The sequence below is a fragment of the Podarcis erhardii genome (assembly GCF_964252035.2).
Source record: "Podarcis erhardii genome assembly, chromosome: 7".
Lineage (NCBI taxonomy): Eukaryota > Metazoa > Chordata > Lepidosauria > Squamata > Lacertidae > Podarcis > Podarcis erhardii.
In genome coordinates this window covers 22,817,519-22,835,265 of record NC_138511.1, presented here as the reverse complement: position 1 = coordinate 22,835,265, position 17,747 = coordinate 22,817,519, and the positions used below count along the sequence as shown (strand labels likewise).

The 17,747-nt window shown below is 40.1% G+C and overlaps 2 protein-coding genes across 4 annotated transcripts in view; one reads left to right on the top strand and one right to left on the bottom strand.

Annotated features, from left to right (window-relative positions):
- Positions 1–19: 19 nt before the first annotated feature.
- FAAP20 (FA core complex associated protein 20) lies at positions 20–8,321 on the top strand. Its single transcript, XM_081871283.1, has 4 exons — positions 20–183; positions 2,188–2,335; positions 4,391–5,016; positions 6,334–8,321. Exons 1-4 carry the CDS (start codon positions 38–40, stop codon positions 6,404–6,406), a joined length of 993 nt encoding a protein of 330 aa, XP_081727409.1. The 5' UTR covers positions 20–37; the 3' UTR covers positions 6,407–8,321.
- An 877-nt stretch (positions 8,322–9,198) lies between these two features.
- The window catches only part of PRKCZ (protein kinase C zeta), a 106,278-nt gene continuing 97,729 nt past the window's right edge, over positions 9,199–17,747 (bottom strand). For all 3 annotated transcript variants that reach the window (XM_081871041.1, XM_081871042.1, XM_081871043.1), the window contains 6 exons: positions 17,614–17,701; positions 16,667–16,786; positions 15,207–15,286; positions 12,773–12,862; positions 11,994–12,109; positions 9,199–9,902 (listed from right to left, as the gene is read on the bottom strand). In XM_081871041.1, coding sequence (XP_081727167.1) covers positions 9,815–9,902; positions 11,994–12,109; positions 12,773–12,862; positions 15,207–15,286; positions 16,667–16,786; positions 17,614–17,701 — 582 coding nt within the window. In that variant the 3' untranslated portion in view covers positions 9,199–9,814. The remainder of the gene's footprint in view (positions 9,903–11,993; positions 12,110–12,772; positions 12,863–15,206; positions 15,287–16,666; positions 16,787–17,613; positions 17,702–17,747) is intronic.

Below are 17,747 nucleotides of genomic sequence, written 5' to 3'. Positions count from 1 at the left end.
TTTATTTTTTTGGAGGGGGCGTGGAGGAGACCGAGCTATGGCTGACGAAGAGCGGGCTGAACACGGCGGCAGCAGCCGGGGAGGAAAGCTCAGCCTCAAGCGCAAGAGGCGGCAGCCGCACCAGCAGCAGGAGGAAGAAGAGGAGGCGGAAGGCCGCCCCTCGGCCATTCCTCGCCGAGCACCGTGAGTCCGGGTTAGGATTCCTTCAGACACGCAGCGGGAGGGTGGGGAGTCTGCGTGCGAATGCGCAGGCGCCCGCCGCGAGGCCTAGGAACGCGGCGGCGGCGGGGGGGGGGGGGATGCGCGTGCGCGCAGGTGGATGAATGTGGAATGATTGGATCGCTCTTGATGAGTGTGCGCGCGCGAGAGAGATGCATCTGATTCAAGTTAACTGTGATGAGCCGAGTTGCAACACGGCATGACCAGTGGTGGATTTATCTATAACCTAAACAAGCTATAGCTTAGGGTGCCCCCCTCTCTTGGAGGCCCCCCCAAAATTAAAGGAAAAACAACAACACTGGATGTACATTTCCCAAATATAAGCTAAAAAACCAAATAAAATAAAACCTACATACAGCAACAGTGTTTTGTGCTGTGTAGGCTCCTATGATGTAAGTAATGGGTCCCACTCGCTCCCTAAAATATCACAGGTTTGCTCATTTCTATATATAGGGTGCCTACATTCTGCACAGACTGGTTGGAACAATTACTTTGATAAAATACATATTTTGTTATGTGCAAATGGCTTTAGATAACCTATTAGGTCCATAAATTACCATATAGGTAAAGGTAAAGGGAACCCTGACCATTAGGTCCAGTCGTGACCGACTCTGGGGTTGCGGCGCTCATCTCGCTTTTTGGGCAAGGGAGCCGGCGTACAGCTTCCAGGTCATGTGGCCAGCATGACTAAGCCGCTTCTGGCGAAGCAGAGCAGTGCACGGAAACGCCGTTTACCTTCCCGCTGGAGCGGTACCTATTTATCTACTTGCACTTTGATGTGCTTTCAAACTGCTAGGTTGGCAGGAGCAGAGACTGAACAACAGGAGCTCACCCCATTGCGGGGATTCGAACCGCCGACCTGATCGGCAAGCCCTAGGCTCTGTGGTTTAACTTTAACCCACAGCACCACCCGCGTCCCAAATTACCATATAGCATACAGTATATCCAACACAAAAAAACCGGGACAATTTGTTGTTGACACAGGGCAGCTGGACATATAAAGGGCCCCATTACCTTCAGTAGCTTAGGGCCTCATCAAACCTAAATCCGGCCCTGCATGAGCCCCTTGAATAGAAGATTTAAAAGATCATTCAATAGAACAAAATAGGTTAAGCCAATAAACGTGTTACAGCAGTAAAGGCACAAAAAAACCTCTCCTTTTAAGATTTGAATTATGGGAGTGTTTAGGTGATTGAGCATCAAGAGGAATTAGATGTGCGTTAAAAGGGGGGCAAAGCTGCAGGGTTTTGTTATGAGGATGATGAGGGCTGTTCTCATATAACATAACTTGTATATTGTATTAATGTTAATACACGACCTACTAAAAATCCTCAGAACAGTTTTGTTTTGCTGTCAACGCAGACCAGTTAACTGACCGTTGTAATAAATGCTCGAAACTTACCTAAGAATCGGTCGTGTGCAAGGGGTGTGTAGGTGAACAAGAATCTGAGAGGTCATTGTGTATGAGAGGCGAGGAGTGTCCATAGAGTGTATATGTTAAGTGCCTCAGGTTTTTATGATTAAGATTAAGTAGAGCAAGATGTGTCATCACTAGAGGCTAATTAATTTGATATTATTATTTACAATTCTAAGTTAAGTAACATAAGCCACACGTTTAGGCTTTGGTTATGTTGCATAGTATTACAGCAGTAGCCTATATCTGTGTCCTGTTTCATTTTTAGACCAAAGGACCCAAAGTTTGCAAATAGTGGCCACTTAGGTTTTTTTTGGAAGAGTTTACTGTTACAAGTGTGGAATTTTTCAATCTGAAGCACCTTAAAAGGGAGCCTTATCTGTTTGTCTTTCATACTGGTTTCACCAAGATTGTTTCACCAAGATTGCCTCGCAAATGTAGGATTCTCAACAATTCCACTCCAAGTTTGCAAGTGGCTTGAGCTGCACTGGGTTGGTTCTGACAAGATGGAACAGTAGAGAAATGATACTATGCATGAGTTTTATGTTTTGTAGTACATTTTCCAGCAGCTCTTGCTGGTTTGAAGAGCAAGGCTTAAGCAGTGCTGAAATCGCGTGGATGACATTACTCAAGTCTGTGGAGCCACATCTGCATCGCTTGAGTTTAGAAAAAGTAGTCACCCTTCCCAAGTTTCTTACAAAGGTAAAACGTGTTTTGAATTATTATTAACCATTAAGATACTTATCGACCATTAAGATACTATCTCAAGATTAAAAACAAGTCCTCATCTTCATTCACTTTAAAGGGAGAATAACATGCAATGGAAAAATAATTGAAAATAAGGTTGAAGGTAATGGATTTGATATTAGAGAAGCTCCCCACTGCCCTAATTTGCTTTTTATAATGCCTTCAAGAATGTGATACAGTGGAAGGAACCCTCTCAGTTGATGCTGGCTGTGATACACTGAGCCTGTCAGAGTCGTCAATAAAACCTGCCAGAAAGCCAAACTTGCTGCATTTAGCCTTGAACTTTAGGAGGATAAAGTTGGACAAGAGGCTGTACTTCACACATCATCATTTTATTTGTACCCCGCTTTTTTTTCTCGAGGAGAAAGCCCAAAGTGGCTGATGCTAACAGAAATGGCAATAATAGGAGAGAAAATGCAAACAGTATGAAACAAGGTTTGACAATTCAGTTAATCAGTACAAAATCCACAAAATGTATAGCAGTGGGATAATAAAATAACTCTGGGCCACAAACTCATACTCCCAGTCTAGCAACAAATATATAAAATCATTTTGATTACTGTTTATTAAATTTATTTGTCACTTTCTTACCAAGGTAACTTAACTCAAAGTGCCTTACAATATATAAACAAACACACGCATAATAACTGGCATAAAACAAAGACATATCTAAAAGGCAATTCTATTTTTAAAAAGCTGGATTCCGAAAGTGGGTAATCGCCACTGAAAAGGCCTGTTGTTGTGTTGCCACCCACTGGACCTCTCATGGAGGCAGCACATGAAACAAGGCCATATATGACAAATTGCAGGACCTGCTTCATATGGAGAGAGGCAGTTGGCATCTCAAGCCACATTTGGATGTAATAAAAAGTAGCTACAAGCATAGCAGTAATAGCACAGCATAAAAAGGCCACCATATCCCACAACTGCCCATGCCGAAATCCTGCATATTTGTATAAAGTTTTAATGGGCATTGTGTAATAATACATTTGATGTGGGAAGTTTTCTGTTTGGTCCTGTGAAACTTGGTTTCACTGCCGCTTGGGGCCTTAACTGAACGGTGTAGGGAAGGGTTGGTGTTAGAATTTTTAGTATGGAAGAGTATAGAAAGTATGCCTATTCTTACTGTCGAGTGCAGGTTATGGGAGTGAGACTGAATTGTGGCAACAGCAGGGGTTTAGAAGGACCACTGGAATGGGAGTTGGGTTTCGTTATTACAAAGTAAGTACCACCCCCATTCCTGCCGCAGCGCCCCATGTCAAACTTGCAGAAGAGGCAGCATACATTCCTATTATGCCAAACTGACATGCCTCTGGCAGTGGTTTTGGCTTTAAAGTCCTGGAACATGGTCACAAGACACTGATGACACACTTAACTGGTTTGGGGAGGATGCGTAGGCGTGTGCACAAGATTTGAATCCATCTAAGTGTTACTCGGAGTCGATCCATTGAAATTAATAGGCCCAAGTTAGTCACGTCCATTAATTTCCATGCCTGTCAACCAAGAGGAGATACTTGACAGAACTAAAGGCTGTTTCCACCGTGGAGCCACTAGAGAATGGAAGAAAAGCAAAACAGTCTTGTGGAACTGTAAAGACTTACATTTATTATGGCATAAGCTTTCGTTGATCAGAATCCACCTTGGATGCATGACAACATGCACACACACATACACATCTTGGGTAAGGCAGAATGGTGAGGATTAAAGTCAGAGGCAAGCGAAATGCAAAAGGAACAGTGGTAATTATGCAAAGGCACAATAGTTACAGTGACACTTAAACAAGGCTGTGTTGGTGATAACACAAACATCCTGCTGGATAAACTCATGAAGTGTGGTTAAAAATTTTCTGTATTCGAACTGTAAGTGATAGATCATACCTTGGGAGCTCTTTCAAACTGTATTTTCCACATTCAAACCCAGCACTGGTTATGGTATCTTACTGGTTTTCCTCTTTTATATATTCTTCTGAAACTACAGAGTTAGCAAAACTTTAATTTGTCTGTGTTTCAGAGCTCACAAACTACAAATCCTCAGCCAGCCCCAGAAGCCTTTGACATTGGAATGAAACAGTTTCAGTGGACTCCATTTCCACGTTACCACACAAATAATTCAAGAAGTAAAAAACCTCCTGAAAATCAAGCTCTTACTTTGATAAAAAGAGGAAATGATGCAGATGGGAGACTCAGTGTTATTTCTCCTGTTCCCAAGCAAAACCCCATTCCAGCAGGTAAATATACTGCTGAGGAAACAACAACTGGACACAACAATCATATTTCCCCCAAGCTGGAAGGTAGAGAAATGATTGAAATGTGCCTGCACTCAACCCAGCAGAATTCACCAGGACATTCATCAACAGCTGCACAGAGCCAGCCAAGAGTATTTGTGTTTGAAAAGCTTTGCAAAGGGGCTACAACACAGAGTGAAGGAAAAAGCAGAAAGGAAAATAAAATACCATCAAATGATGATAAGCAAAGTACTTTGTTGTGCCAGCCTAACAATGCCACATCGGTGTTACCTGTGCAGGAATCTCCTGCTCTTTGTTTGAGTGTTGGCAACCAAGAAAAAACAGAGGACCACAGGGAGGAAATCTTAGCTCTCAGCCAGTGTCCCATGTGTCAGATCCACTTTACTGGAAAGTAAGTATTGGTTAAGCTACTCAAATTCATTTTTCAGTTCGTCATGACATCCACAGCACACACATATGGAAGTGACCACATCCAGTGTTTCTCATATTTGGGGTCTCCAGGTGTTGTTGGATTGCAACTCCCATCGTCCCTAGCTAGCTAGCAAGACCAGTGGTGAGGGATGATGGGAACTGCAGTTCAACAACAGCTGGAGACCCCCAAGTTGGAGAAACACTGCCACATCCAATAGGAAGAAATTGGGGCACAAAGCAATGGGAAGACAGAAAAGGGTGTTGGCTGCTCTTGCCAAATGGAGGGTGGAAGGTAGAAATTGTTAGTAAACGGCACATGGAAGATTTCCCCTAACAAACGCAAAATTGAAATACAATTTTTGTATTGGGAGACTTTTAACACATTTTTAATACCCTCATTTGCATGCCATTTTTTCCTCATTTCAACACAAAATTGAGATGTACTACTTCCCATGTAACACCTCCCGGATGTTAAGATCTACAGGAGAGGGATGGCTGATGATTTTGCCGCAGGGTGCGAGAGGGTCTTCAGTGGTGGCCTCCAGGTTGTGGAAGCCCCTTCCACCCCTCCGAGGTGCATTTTGGCAACAGACCAGTGTTCGAAACTCCCATTGTTCTAGGTGCATTTTGCGACAGGGAATTTCATTAGCATGAGCAGTTTCTGATCTCCGGGCGCAGTACTGTGCCTAAGATTTCAGATTAAAACGGCAATGTGGAAGGAAAGGAGGACCTTTTTCTGCCTCCCCACTTCCAGCTACTTTCTGAAGATCGGAGAAGAGACCCTCTGAAGAATATTAGGGGCAGGACTAGACCATGTGAAAAATGAACATAATATTTTAGCTGCAGTTCATCCATTTTCAGCTTTGTATTTTCATTATAAAAAAGTGTGCCTAGACATTCCGTTGTTGCGCCCATAACCTAGGTTTAAGGTGCCATTTGGCTCCTAGCTTTAATATCTCTGTTTCTAACACTGCAACATATCAAGACACACCTTTTTGCACATGACTTTGGGATGGGATGAAGGATGAGTTCAGAGCATAACTGTCAACTTTTCCCTTTTTAAGGGAGATTCCCTTATTCCAAATAGGATTCCTTGCAAAAGGGAAAAGTTGACAGCTATGGTTCAGAGTATCACTCCCTCTGCAGTGTTGCTTACTGATGATATTTCTTCCTGCACGATACAGGCAAATTGACATTCAGTGTTATCTAATCTGCCTTGAGATCGCATGGGAAAGGCAAGGCCATAAATGCATATACTAAAATCTGCAAGTCTGATAATTCTGTTTTCCAATTTCAGGTGGTCAAAACTGGACATTGATGGTCATCTTGCTAAATGTTTGTCTGAAAGTGACGTAGATGTAATTTGGTAACGAAGATAGCAGAGAACAGCCAATGCCAATGGTTCTTAGTAATCAATAAATTTGCAGCAATTTACCACAGATCATCAAAACTAAAGAAGGAAGTGGTCAAGTGCCATGTCATATTTCATTATGTATATCCTGCTATCGGGTCAGTATTGTAAATGTCTGTGGGAACCTCAGTGAAGTCTGGATGCACATGACTTATATTTCTAGTAAAAGCACTACTGAAGTGAATGTTCTCTATGGGACATATTATGAACCATGACTGTACAGAGTTTAAAATCTAATAACAAAATTATCTGCTTCAGGGTGCTTAGGGGATGAGGTTTGTTGAAAATTAAATAGTCATCCAGCCACAAAGTTTTCAATAAAGATAGCTAGCAGTTTTCCTCCGCTGCAATTTCTGTGTGTTTATTCAGATTGCTCACTAATGCTTTTGTACGATGTACTTCATTAAGATACTCAGTCAATTTACTGTATAGCTTCACAAATACCTTAGCAAATTCAGCACAAGTTCACCAAAACCTGGTACCTGATACAAACTGAACCTGTTATTACCTTTACAACAAGAATAATGCTGATCTTATCAGTAACAGGGCAGTAAGAAGTATTTTAACATTAAGTAACAGAGCCTAAAATATAAGATCTGTTTTTGTCACGGTTTCCTTCAAAACAATAAATTCAGTATAGCATACAAAGTTATAAAATGCTGAAGTCCTTTTGGCACATGGAACATGTGGCAAAGCAAATTATATGGGAAATGTCTGCTTAGTGAAACAATTAGTCTAAACTTTTTCATTAAAGTCTTTAATAGATGTGCAAGAATATAAATGATTTTAGCTGTTTACGGGTTAGTATACCATCTTTTGCACAAATAAAACTGGCCAAAGATCTCAACTAGTTAATTATACAAAACTACAAGAACATATTTACTGTTTTACAATCATTAAATTAGCTAGAGTGTTTTCATTTACATTTCATTTACATACTAAGACAATTATATCATTACCAGATCCATTTGCAATATATTAGGATTTTTTTTAAACCACACATTTAATTACATCCTTCATTTGTTCTTTAATTTATAAAACAAGTACTTTATATAAAAAATTTCCCCTTCATCATGAACAGAACATTAGTCATACACTTGCACACAAGCAACTGACTTGTAACCAGCAACTTATTTGGCAACACAGCAACATTGTAAATTGCCTTCAATTGTAAATAAATCAAGGATTTGTTTTTGTCTTGAGCAAGTGTGTGTACTCGCCCTACTCTAATGTTCTGATATCACAGAAGTTCAGGGCAAAGAACCCTTCATGTTTTGCCTAGCCCCCTTAGCCCCAGAACCAGACAGCATCTGTAGGTCACATCACCATGCAAAACCAGCTGCTCAGTTGTAAATCCAAGATACAGAGACACGAAACATTCAGGGAACACTGAGAATCCAAGATACAGAGACACAGACCAGTCAGGGTTCACCAAGGAGAAGAAGAAGAAAAATGGCATTCAAATCTTTTGCATGATTCAATTAAAAAGAAATCGAGACTCTCTCTTAGCTAGGTGACTTGGTTATCTAAACCCCAAGCATTTGAGGAAAGTACATCTAACTGAATTACTTAGTGCTGGTTAGAACATATGTTGCTTAATACAAAAAAGATAGTTCAGAGAGCAACTTTCAACAACTCTGGATGGGACTAATAAAGTTGAATTATCACAGATGTGCGTTAATTCAGTGGTCAGGGTAAGGGACATACAAAATATAGTCTTAACTGATGGTTCTTTGAAATATTTTTCAATACCATGATTTGGCAGTCTTATCCTAGCACCTCATGGACTTGAATGCAACTGAGATGTCATGTTCAGCACCTAATGTAATGCTGTACCCTGAGAAACCTATACAATAAAAGTAATGTGAAAACGGTTGCAAGTTGTCTTGCATTTTATACCGAATTGGGTGAGATATCATGGCACACAGGGTTTCTCTCCTTCCTGAAGAATTTTCTTCCTCAGAACTGCAAGCTACTTAATGGAGTTACAACGAAAATCTACTAAAAAAAAAAAAGAAATACGGTGTCTTGTTATCTCCCATAGAGACCAATAATTCTGAATGGTTTTAGATAGCAACGTGCCCTTGTTTGTCCTTAAACAAATGGACACGTTTTTATTCCCAAAGCTGACAGACAATTAACCTGATGCAACATCCTCCATTTTCAAAAGAGGAAATATGGACATATTTTATATTATAGTCATACAATATTTATACATCTGTTCATTTTCTCCATCACTATATTACTGCTTTGAGTGTTGTGTTTACCAAACATCCTCCTGTAGAGCTTAGTGACAAGATGCTGAACATTTCAAAGCAGATAGTTTTAAATAGGAGGTGTGCTTTATCAGAAAAAAATGCAATATGTTGATGGATATCCTATAATTTATTTCTTTAAAACTTTAAGGCTATGATCTATTACACTTCCATTGTTCCTTTTGAATATTGCATTGATAAAAATATTATTCAAAAATCTAGTATACAACACAAGACATTGTAGGCACTGCTCAAGTATTTTCAGAAATCCACCATGTGCAAATTTAAATTTTCTAATGAGATTTTGGTAAATTTTGTTTTCTCCCACATTAAACATAATCTAGATATTTCAATTGATAAATTCTAATTTGGAATTGTTATTGCTGAGATCCAAGTCCCGTCTAAAAGTTCTATGAAGATATAAGTTAATGTTAGATAGCAGCTGTTAGTTGTTATGTTCCATGTGTAAAATACTACTTTTTTCTTTAACCAGAACTTACCAGGGTTTATCAAGTGTACCAAATACGGAATATTTTTATGCAGTTTATCCATTTAGGCACTTAATAATGTACCCAAACTTGTTTTAATTGCTAATAAAACACAACTCCTTTTATTCCACATTATATATATATATGTAATACATATATATATATATATATATAAAACAGACATTTAAGATAGGTACCACTTGTGAAAAAAGGCATCTAAAGTAAGCTTCAACACCACTAACAATTTTATTCTTCAGGATGTTACACTGTTCTAGTAGCTCATTGCATGAAAATGTCCATCAGAAGCGTGCAGCTTTGAAAGTGGTTTGGAATCTCTCTTCCAAGGATGCAAACAACTATTGATCCTTGATGAAGCAGGCACGAAATGCAGATTTCTTTGTGAAGCCAGCTCTGTCAGTGCCCCAAACTTCTTTTTTTCCAAAAAATAATAATAGAGGAAGACACCTACCAAAATCATGTTTTTTTGATTTTTCAGCAGCAATTATCATTGGTCTCCACTCAAAACCTTACAGTTTACCCCAACCTTGCATGCATATACTGTTGTTAAGGATTAAATGTCAAAGTTCATTCACATTATTTGTCCTCTGTGTCGATGCCATTCTCTCATACTGTTTCCTCAGTTTGCAGCAACAATGGATTAATATATTCAAATCCTTCGAACTCCGACTGGTCTATTCTTTTTATTACATCTCTGAAAATGGAACACACACATACACAATTATCTCTTGTTTGCAACCATTTTGGTGTTTTGTAAGACACACAATTCTACCTCTGAATGGTCATCAGCGCAGCCATATAGAAGGGATCTGCACTTGTGCAGAGGTATTACAGAAGTCTCTAGAACTTCTGTAGCAGGGAGAACTGGTGCTTATCCTTCCTAGAAAAGGACATACCATAAAACTGTAGAGTTAGAAGGGACCCCGAGGGTCATCTAATCCAACCCCCTGCAATGCATAAAGCAATAGGATAAGCACCATCCCACTCAGTTTCTTCTAACCTAGGGGTGGGCTCATCCTTGGCCCTCCAGATACAGTATTGCTGGACTAAAGCTCCCACCATCCCCAACTATTGGCTATACTGTCAGCCAGCTGAGTCAGTTAGTTCAATTTATTGTGTTTAGCGAGCAGCCACGACTACAAACACAAAAATATTAATAACAAGCATACTGCTAATAATAGTGGTTTACATTTCTAGTCCCCGACGTTTACAGGATAAATGATTTCCCATTCCCCCTTAAGTTTTATTACATGAATTTGTAAAGCCTTGGCAAGAATGTTCTAAAAGGATATATACCTCTCTACATCAGACAACAAGAAACAGGTCTTTGCAAGAGACGTCCTTCCCTTCTGCGATCTTAACAATGGGCATTGGCCATACTGTCTGGGGCTGACAGGAGTTGGGAGGTCAACATCTGAAGCGGCACAGGTTTGCCACTCCGATTCTAACCACTGCCAGATGAAAGAGGTATTAGCAATGGAGGAAGGTTGCGTAACTGCATAGATGACATCTTACACTCGGCTCTGGAATCTGCCTCCTTTGCAGAGTATTTAGATATCACCAAAGGCATTTTCACCTCTCGGTGGTAAAAAAAAGCCACGAGAAGGGTTTGGCAGCATGACACTGAAGCCCCAGAATATGGGGTGGCACCGGAGTGGGGTGGGGTGGGGTGGGGGGGATACAGTTCATTGCAAAAGCATGCAACTCTAGAAAGCAAATGGCAGAAGTTGCTGACCTAGATCAAAACACCATTTCCAAATCTGCTGCCAAAGTCTTTGATTTCAGTTTTGAGGCGCCAAACAGAGCGTATGGGGAGCTTCCATTCACAAAAGTGGCTGTGCTTGATGATTGGCTACTACACTACAGACACACAGCTGCCCAAGTTGTAACTTTCTGCTAAACATTTACAGACCAACAGCAGTAACCTGGGACTTGAGGTCAAAGGAAAGGCAAATAACAGAAGAAACAGATCTAACTAAAAGACTTAAGTGAGCACTTCAGTGCGGAGTGTTTTACAAAGCTACTGTGATAGTTAGAAGAGCAAGTGGAAAGGCACACATGCTACATCTTTCACTATGAGCATCTCCCCTTGCACGGACGGAGGTGTGAGTATTAGTTTACTGACTAAATCTCTGCAAATCTGCCAAGTTGTTCTGTGCAGGTACAAATCTCATCAGTGTGGAGATACCTCAGACTGGAATCTCAACAGCTTGAAGTGCATGCCTTTGTGACAAAGGAATACTGCCTGCTTTGTTTTCTAGCTCCTGCTCCTGCGACATCAGATGTTCCTCTAGGGGATCTCAAGGGGTTGCAGCAGGAGGGAGGAAAAACCCTAATACACTTACAATCCCTTTGGATCCTGATCCCTAGCAAAGAATAACTATATAAGGGCAGCCTAAAGACATAGAAACGTACATTTTTCATTCCCAATGTTAGAAAAGCAGGGAACATGAAGTGATGCAAGATGTGGAAATTATATGCTACCTTTCTACATAGTGAACACTTGCTTAAATTTTTTTTTGATGGAAATGTATATGGCTGCCAAAACAGAAGTCTCTTTCCCTTGGTCCCATGCCCTGTTGTCTCTCCTAAACTATCACCTTGGTTTCTTAGTTTTTGATTGCCTGTAAATGCAACAAAAGTTCTCTATCACTCTTTTATTTTGATGAGGAGCATAACCAGGTTTAGTAGCTATTCAGTCCACACAAAATCAGATCTGATAACGTCTAAAGACCTGCATAATATACAATTCTTATAAAGCATGCTTAACAACATTAGAACATACTCATCATCTGGAGTTAGCTGCACAGGTTCGCTGGTGAACTGGGTATCAAAGTTATCCAGACCATAATCGTCTGTGATCTGAGGCTGAAATGGAGGGGTTGCCTGCTTCTTTTCCAGCTGAAATGGGGATAAAGAGACAGAAACTTAAGAACCCTTTGGGTTTGTTGTTTTTCATAATGCACATCTCTGGTCCTCTTCATTGTGGGGAAGCTAGGAAAACAGGCCAGGTTTGCTGCAGGCCTATATAAAAGCTATGTCCTGGGAAAGACATCTGCTGGATGTGGTGAAGTCTGTGTGTTTCTCTGCTCTAAACTGGTTCCCATTACAAACCATCTCTCACCCAAATTCTGCTTCTGCTGTATTTGCAGTGTACCTGATGAAGTGGACTCAAGCCAATGAAAACTTATACCGTAATAAATTTGTGCTACCCACCTGGAAATAATTTTTGCTAAGATATTCCAACACCTAGCATAACGTTTGGTATCCTAGAGCCTAGAGTCCATCTGTTTATATCAAGTTAAGTTTAACTATTCCAGACCTTTTATTTAAGTTTCCTAAGCAGTTTAACAGTAGAATGGAGTAGCTGTCAGAACATTATAAACAGCTACTTCTAAAGTTTGCAAGACATTTTCGTCTGCACCCTGCCTTGAGTCTTGTAGATTTTTGTTTGTATTTTCTTGTAGATTTTTGACAGAGTACTTGCTAAGTGTGATATTGGCTTTCATCAATACTTTAAACTAAGAACCACCACAATGGGTTACATATGAAATTGAACTTTACCAGATCCCAGTCTATGCTGCGAAAGAATGTGTGAGACTTGATATCAGAAAATCCAGTTTGTGGTTGGCAGCCAAGCCTCTCTTTGGGATCCTAGAGGCAAGAACAAAATTAATTTTGTCCATGATATAAACAACAGCTACAAGTACAAGAAGCACAAATATGTAAGGCCAAACTACAACTGCTGTGAAATATAATTAGCATTAAAAAAAAAAAAATCACAACTAGCAACCACTAGAGCAGGTGTAGAAAACATTTGGCCCTCCAGAAGTTGCTGAACTACAACTCCCATTATCTCTAGCCATTGGTCATGCCTGCAGGGGCTGATGGGAGTTGTAGTTCATTAACATCTGGAGGGCCACAGGTTGCCCACATCTGCACTAGAGGGCCCACTCAGCATTAGGGCCACAGTGAGAGGAGTTTATTCCCCCAACACAGACAGGCTGCAGTTCTTATGAAATTCACCCCTCCAAAGCTGCTATTTGTATTGGGAGAGAAGCTCTTTTGGCACCATTTAAGATTAAGAAAACTTTGGTCTTATTTTATCACCTACTCTTTTCAAAGAAAACTGCTAGAATTACCTAAGTAAATGTATCTTTTTCATTAAATTGGCTATGGGTACAACCCTAATCATACTTAGAAAGTCCCACTGAATTTATTGAGAACTGCTTGTGGATCAGCAGGCTTAGGGTCACACACCATATCTAACTGCCTACTGAATTGCATGCTTACTGATAAGGGCTTATAAGACCTGCTCAGTAATTTTAGACATTATATTTTACTACTCTCATTTTATTTAGGATTCTACTTTGTGAAATTTGGAGAAAATCATATCCATTCACATGATGTCCATAACTGTGACACTAAAAACAGCTTCCTGTTAAAAAACAACATTTAAAATGCTCAAAACAATTATAATTATGAGAGGGAAAGACACACTGGTCACTTACCATGAATGAACCTTCTAGGTTGGCATAGGGATACAGCTACACGATGGGTTGCGTTCTATGATTTGCTTAATGCAAGGGCATGTGGCTAGCTGAACTGTTGGATGGAGATAGATAGATAGATAGATAGATAGATAGATAGATCCACTTCCAGTTCTGTCCATAGCCAAGCTACAAAAGGCCAGACCCTGAGAGAGAGCGCAGGCTGAACAAGAAAACCCCAAAATTACTCCAGAAGGAAAACAATGGAGAACATGACTGGCCACCTCTTTTCCAGTGGGAGGGAAGCTCCAATTCTTTACAAGTGTAAAAAACAGACCAAACAAAAGAGTTAAAAGGGCGATGTAAGAAGAGTAGAGACAGCCATCTGAATAAAAATCTGGGGATCAGAAGTCGTTTGCAAGACTTGGATTGGCTGATGTTTCTAGTCTTGAAGCAAGAAAATGGCTTGTGCCTTGAGAACTGGATTCTGGTCCAGACCAGTTTGTTGGATCTGTAATCCCTGGAGCGACAGGAAAGTCTTTGAGGATGAAAGGAGGAAAAAGGCTTTTAAAACTGACAAAAGGTCTATTAGTTCTTCCTATGCCAAAAAAAGTTTGCCTTGAAGTGGAAACAAAGGCCAGCTTATTGCTTGTTCTTCTAGTCTTCGCACTGGCAGAAAAAGAATGGCCAATGAGCAGCACCATGTCAAGAGAGGCATCAGTAATAAATCTGTGAGATTAAGACAACTTTGATAAAGCTCTGTGGCTCCGTTCATTCATGGATAGTTGTACTCAGAAGGTGGTGCTGGGAGAATTCTGTTTGATGCCTTGGCCATTGGCCTCCAAGGTACCTCAGGGTTCTGTTCTGTTCCCCATGCTATTTAATATTTACATGAAGACACTTGCCCAGAGTGTTGGGGTTTGGTGTCAACAGGTCTCTGCGGTGGCCAGGAGTGCATTTGCACAGCTAAAGCTAGTGCACCAGCTGTGCCCATTCCTTGAGGTGTCTTATTTGGCCACAGTTACATGCCGTTTGTATTACTGTAACACATGCTACATGGGGCTGCCTTTGAAAAGTGGCTCAGAAACTCCCAGTGAGAAAGAAGAAGAAAAGGCCAGTACAAGGAATGCTGCTTCTTTTTTTATGGAGCTGAACAAACAGGGAAAAGGGGCTGAAGAAAAGGAAGCAGTGAAATTCAGGAAAAGATGGAAGATGAAGTTCACAGGAACCTGAGCACAAAGCTGAAAAGGAGGGAGAGGATGACAACATCTGCTTCAGGCAAGAGCTGAACTGAAGGAGAAGACTTAAGGAAAAGAGAGACCTCCAACAGTTCAGTTAGTCACATGCCTTGCCTTAAGCAAACTATTGAACACATTCCATCACGTGGATATATTCCATGCCAACCAGAGAAGAATGGCTGTTCCGGGGCTAAGCAGAGAGAAATCAGTCAAATAAGTGGTTTTGAACAAACAAGAACAGAACAAAAAGATCAGGTGTGCAGAATTTACCTTATTTAAAAATCCTTTCAGGACGTGGGATGCCTTCACAGAAAGGAATCTTGGAATTCGGATTGGTTTTTCAAGGATAACTGTTAAAAGGAGATTAATTTTAAAAAGAGAGATGTTATTCTCTGATACAGTACCATAATTCTTGCTAAACAGTCCAGAAATGAGCAGATTATTCAGCACTGAGAGGAAAGCTTGCCTCTAACAGGAAAGCAGAAATTGGAGTGAAGCAAACAGAAGATTACAGTAAGTGGGCATAGTTTTGAAAGTTTGTGATTCTGTTTTGTGAAATTTAGAGACAAAGTATATTCGTTAACGCAAATATTGACCCAGTGTGCAGCAGCTGTGAAAAAGGTGAATTCCATGTCAAGGATCATTAGGGATTGAAAATAAAACTGCCAGTTTCATAATGCTGTTATACAAAACATGGTACAACCACACCTGTGTACAGTTCTGGTTGGTACACCTCAGAAATAATATTGTAAAGACTGAAAAGGTTCAGGAAAGGACAACTAAAACAATTAAGAGGCTGAAACAACTTCCCTATGAAGATATGTTGCAACATTTGGGGCATTCTGGTTTTCTAAAAAAAGTTAAGGGTGGGCATGATCAAGGTGTATAACTTCAGGCATGGTATGGAGAAAGTGGATTAAAATAAGCTATTCTCCCTCTCCTTGACATGTACCAGAGAATTATGGGATGGGACAGAATATTGTTTCACCTCTTGTGGGGCTTTCTAGAAGACAAGAAATGGCCCAAGTCTTTTGCCTCTTCGGTTTGTGGAGGTGTGGATGGGGATTTGCAAGTAGTCGTTACCATTTCCCAAGTTCTGTGTACGACAGAAGCCTGGATTGTTTAAGTTCCAGCAAAGACTTTGCACATGTGGCACCATTTATGCCTTCTGCAAATCCAGACAGACAGTTCTCCTCCTTTAACAACCTTTGCAATTACAAGAAAACTTGGGGAAGGGGTGTCCTCTACTGGTGAGTGGATCTGGGGAGCACTTTAAGAGAAGATCAAGTTCTAAACAGATGTTCTATAGTAATGGGACAATAGTAGATAATTAGGAAGTATTAGTAATTAGTACTTTAATTAGTTAAGTACACAGAATTATTAAATTGTCCTGACTGGCAAATCCCACTAGCTCATACAGGCCACTTATAAAACTGAAAGTGCTATTTCATTATATTGTCTCAGAATGCCCAAGAACAGGCTTCCTCAACCTCAGCCCTCCAGATGTTCTGAGACTACAATTCCCATCATCCCTGACCACTGGTCCTGCTAGCTAGGGATCATGGGAGTTGTAGGCCAAAAACATCTGAAGGACCAAGGTTGAGGAAGCCTGCCCAAGAAGCAACCATGGTTCAGGTAGTTGGTGACGTACAAGATCCTGGAGAGCCACTGACTTTCAGCATGTGATATAAATCCAAGAAATACATACATACAAAATTAAACAGCAATACCTTGGAAGAGGTAATCTTCAGTGTTCATATCTGGATTGTCTGTAATAATATCAAAGGGAGATCTTCCTGCCATCATTTCAAACATTAGGACACCAAGTGCCCACCAATCCACACTGAACCCTGTAAAAATATTTGAGATTCATACGTTCAAGCAGCACATACATTCAAGCATCATGTCATATCCTTGTTTGTACTCATTTCTGTTGTGTGTTTTACAAATCACTGAGCACTTTGTGCCCTCTGTGAAAATAAAGCCAAACACAAACAGCAAAAAAGTTAATATTGTCTTTGTTATTTATACTTACATTCTTCACTAAATATATATTGTGTGTTGTATCCAAAGTTAGTCCTACTCAGAGCACTGAAATTAGTGGATTTAAGTTAGTCATGTACATTACCTTCTATGGGTTTACTCTGAGTAAGATTAAAATTGGATACAATGCTACATTAATATATTGTATTAAAATCATAAAATAAAATCACAAAACTAAGGAAGAGCAAAATTTACAGCAGCACAGAACAGCAATGCGGCAGGAGGGAAAACATCACTCGACCTTTAGCTGTTCTGTGCTGCTGTAAATTTTGCTCTTTGTTAGCTTACATGCCATTACATCTTGAACCACAGAGGATGACGGCAAACTTCTTTTTTAAAAAACTTCATTTGAGTTTTGCTACCTGGTCTCCAGCCACAGAGTACTGAGCCAGTCTTACAATTCTTCTGAACAATGCACATTTTAAAAAGAACTCAACATTTTCCTTCACACAAAAAAGTAAGTTACATACAAATCCTGCTGTTAACCTGGCATCTAGTTATTAGGGGAAAGACATACATATAAACAAATAAATAAATAAATAAATAAATAAGCAGCACATCAATAGCTTCTTGAAATTACAACTTTAATGACTTGCAGCAATTAAATCATTATACACACTACATAACAACTCACCGTACTCTTCTCCTCGTAGAATCTCTGGTGCAATGTAATTTGGTGTTCCACAGAAAGTGCTTGTAGTGTCACCAGGGCCCAATCCTTCCTGCAGAAATAAAACACAACAGTTTATGTACACAAAAGAAACATGA

Coding starts and splice junctions, on each gene's coding strand:
- FAAP20 (XM_081871283.1), top strand. CDS start 38: ATGGCTGACGAAGAGCGGGCTGAACACGGCGGCAGCAGCCGGGGAGGA. Junction 184..2,187: donor GCCATTCCTCGCCGAGCACC/GTGAGTCCGGGT, acceptor TATGTTTTGTAG/TACATTTTCCAGCAGCTCTT. Junction 5,017..6,333: donor CAGATCCACTTTACTGGAAA/GTAAGTATTGGT, acceptor TTCCAATTTCAG/GTGGTCAAAACTGGACATTG.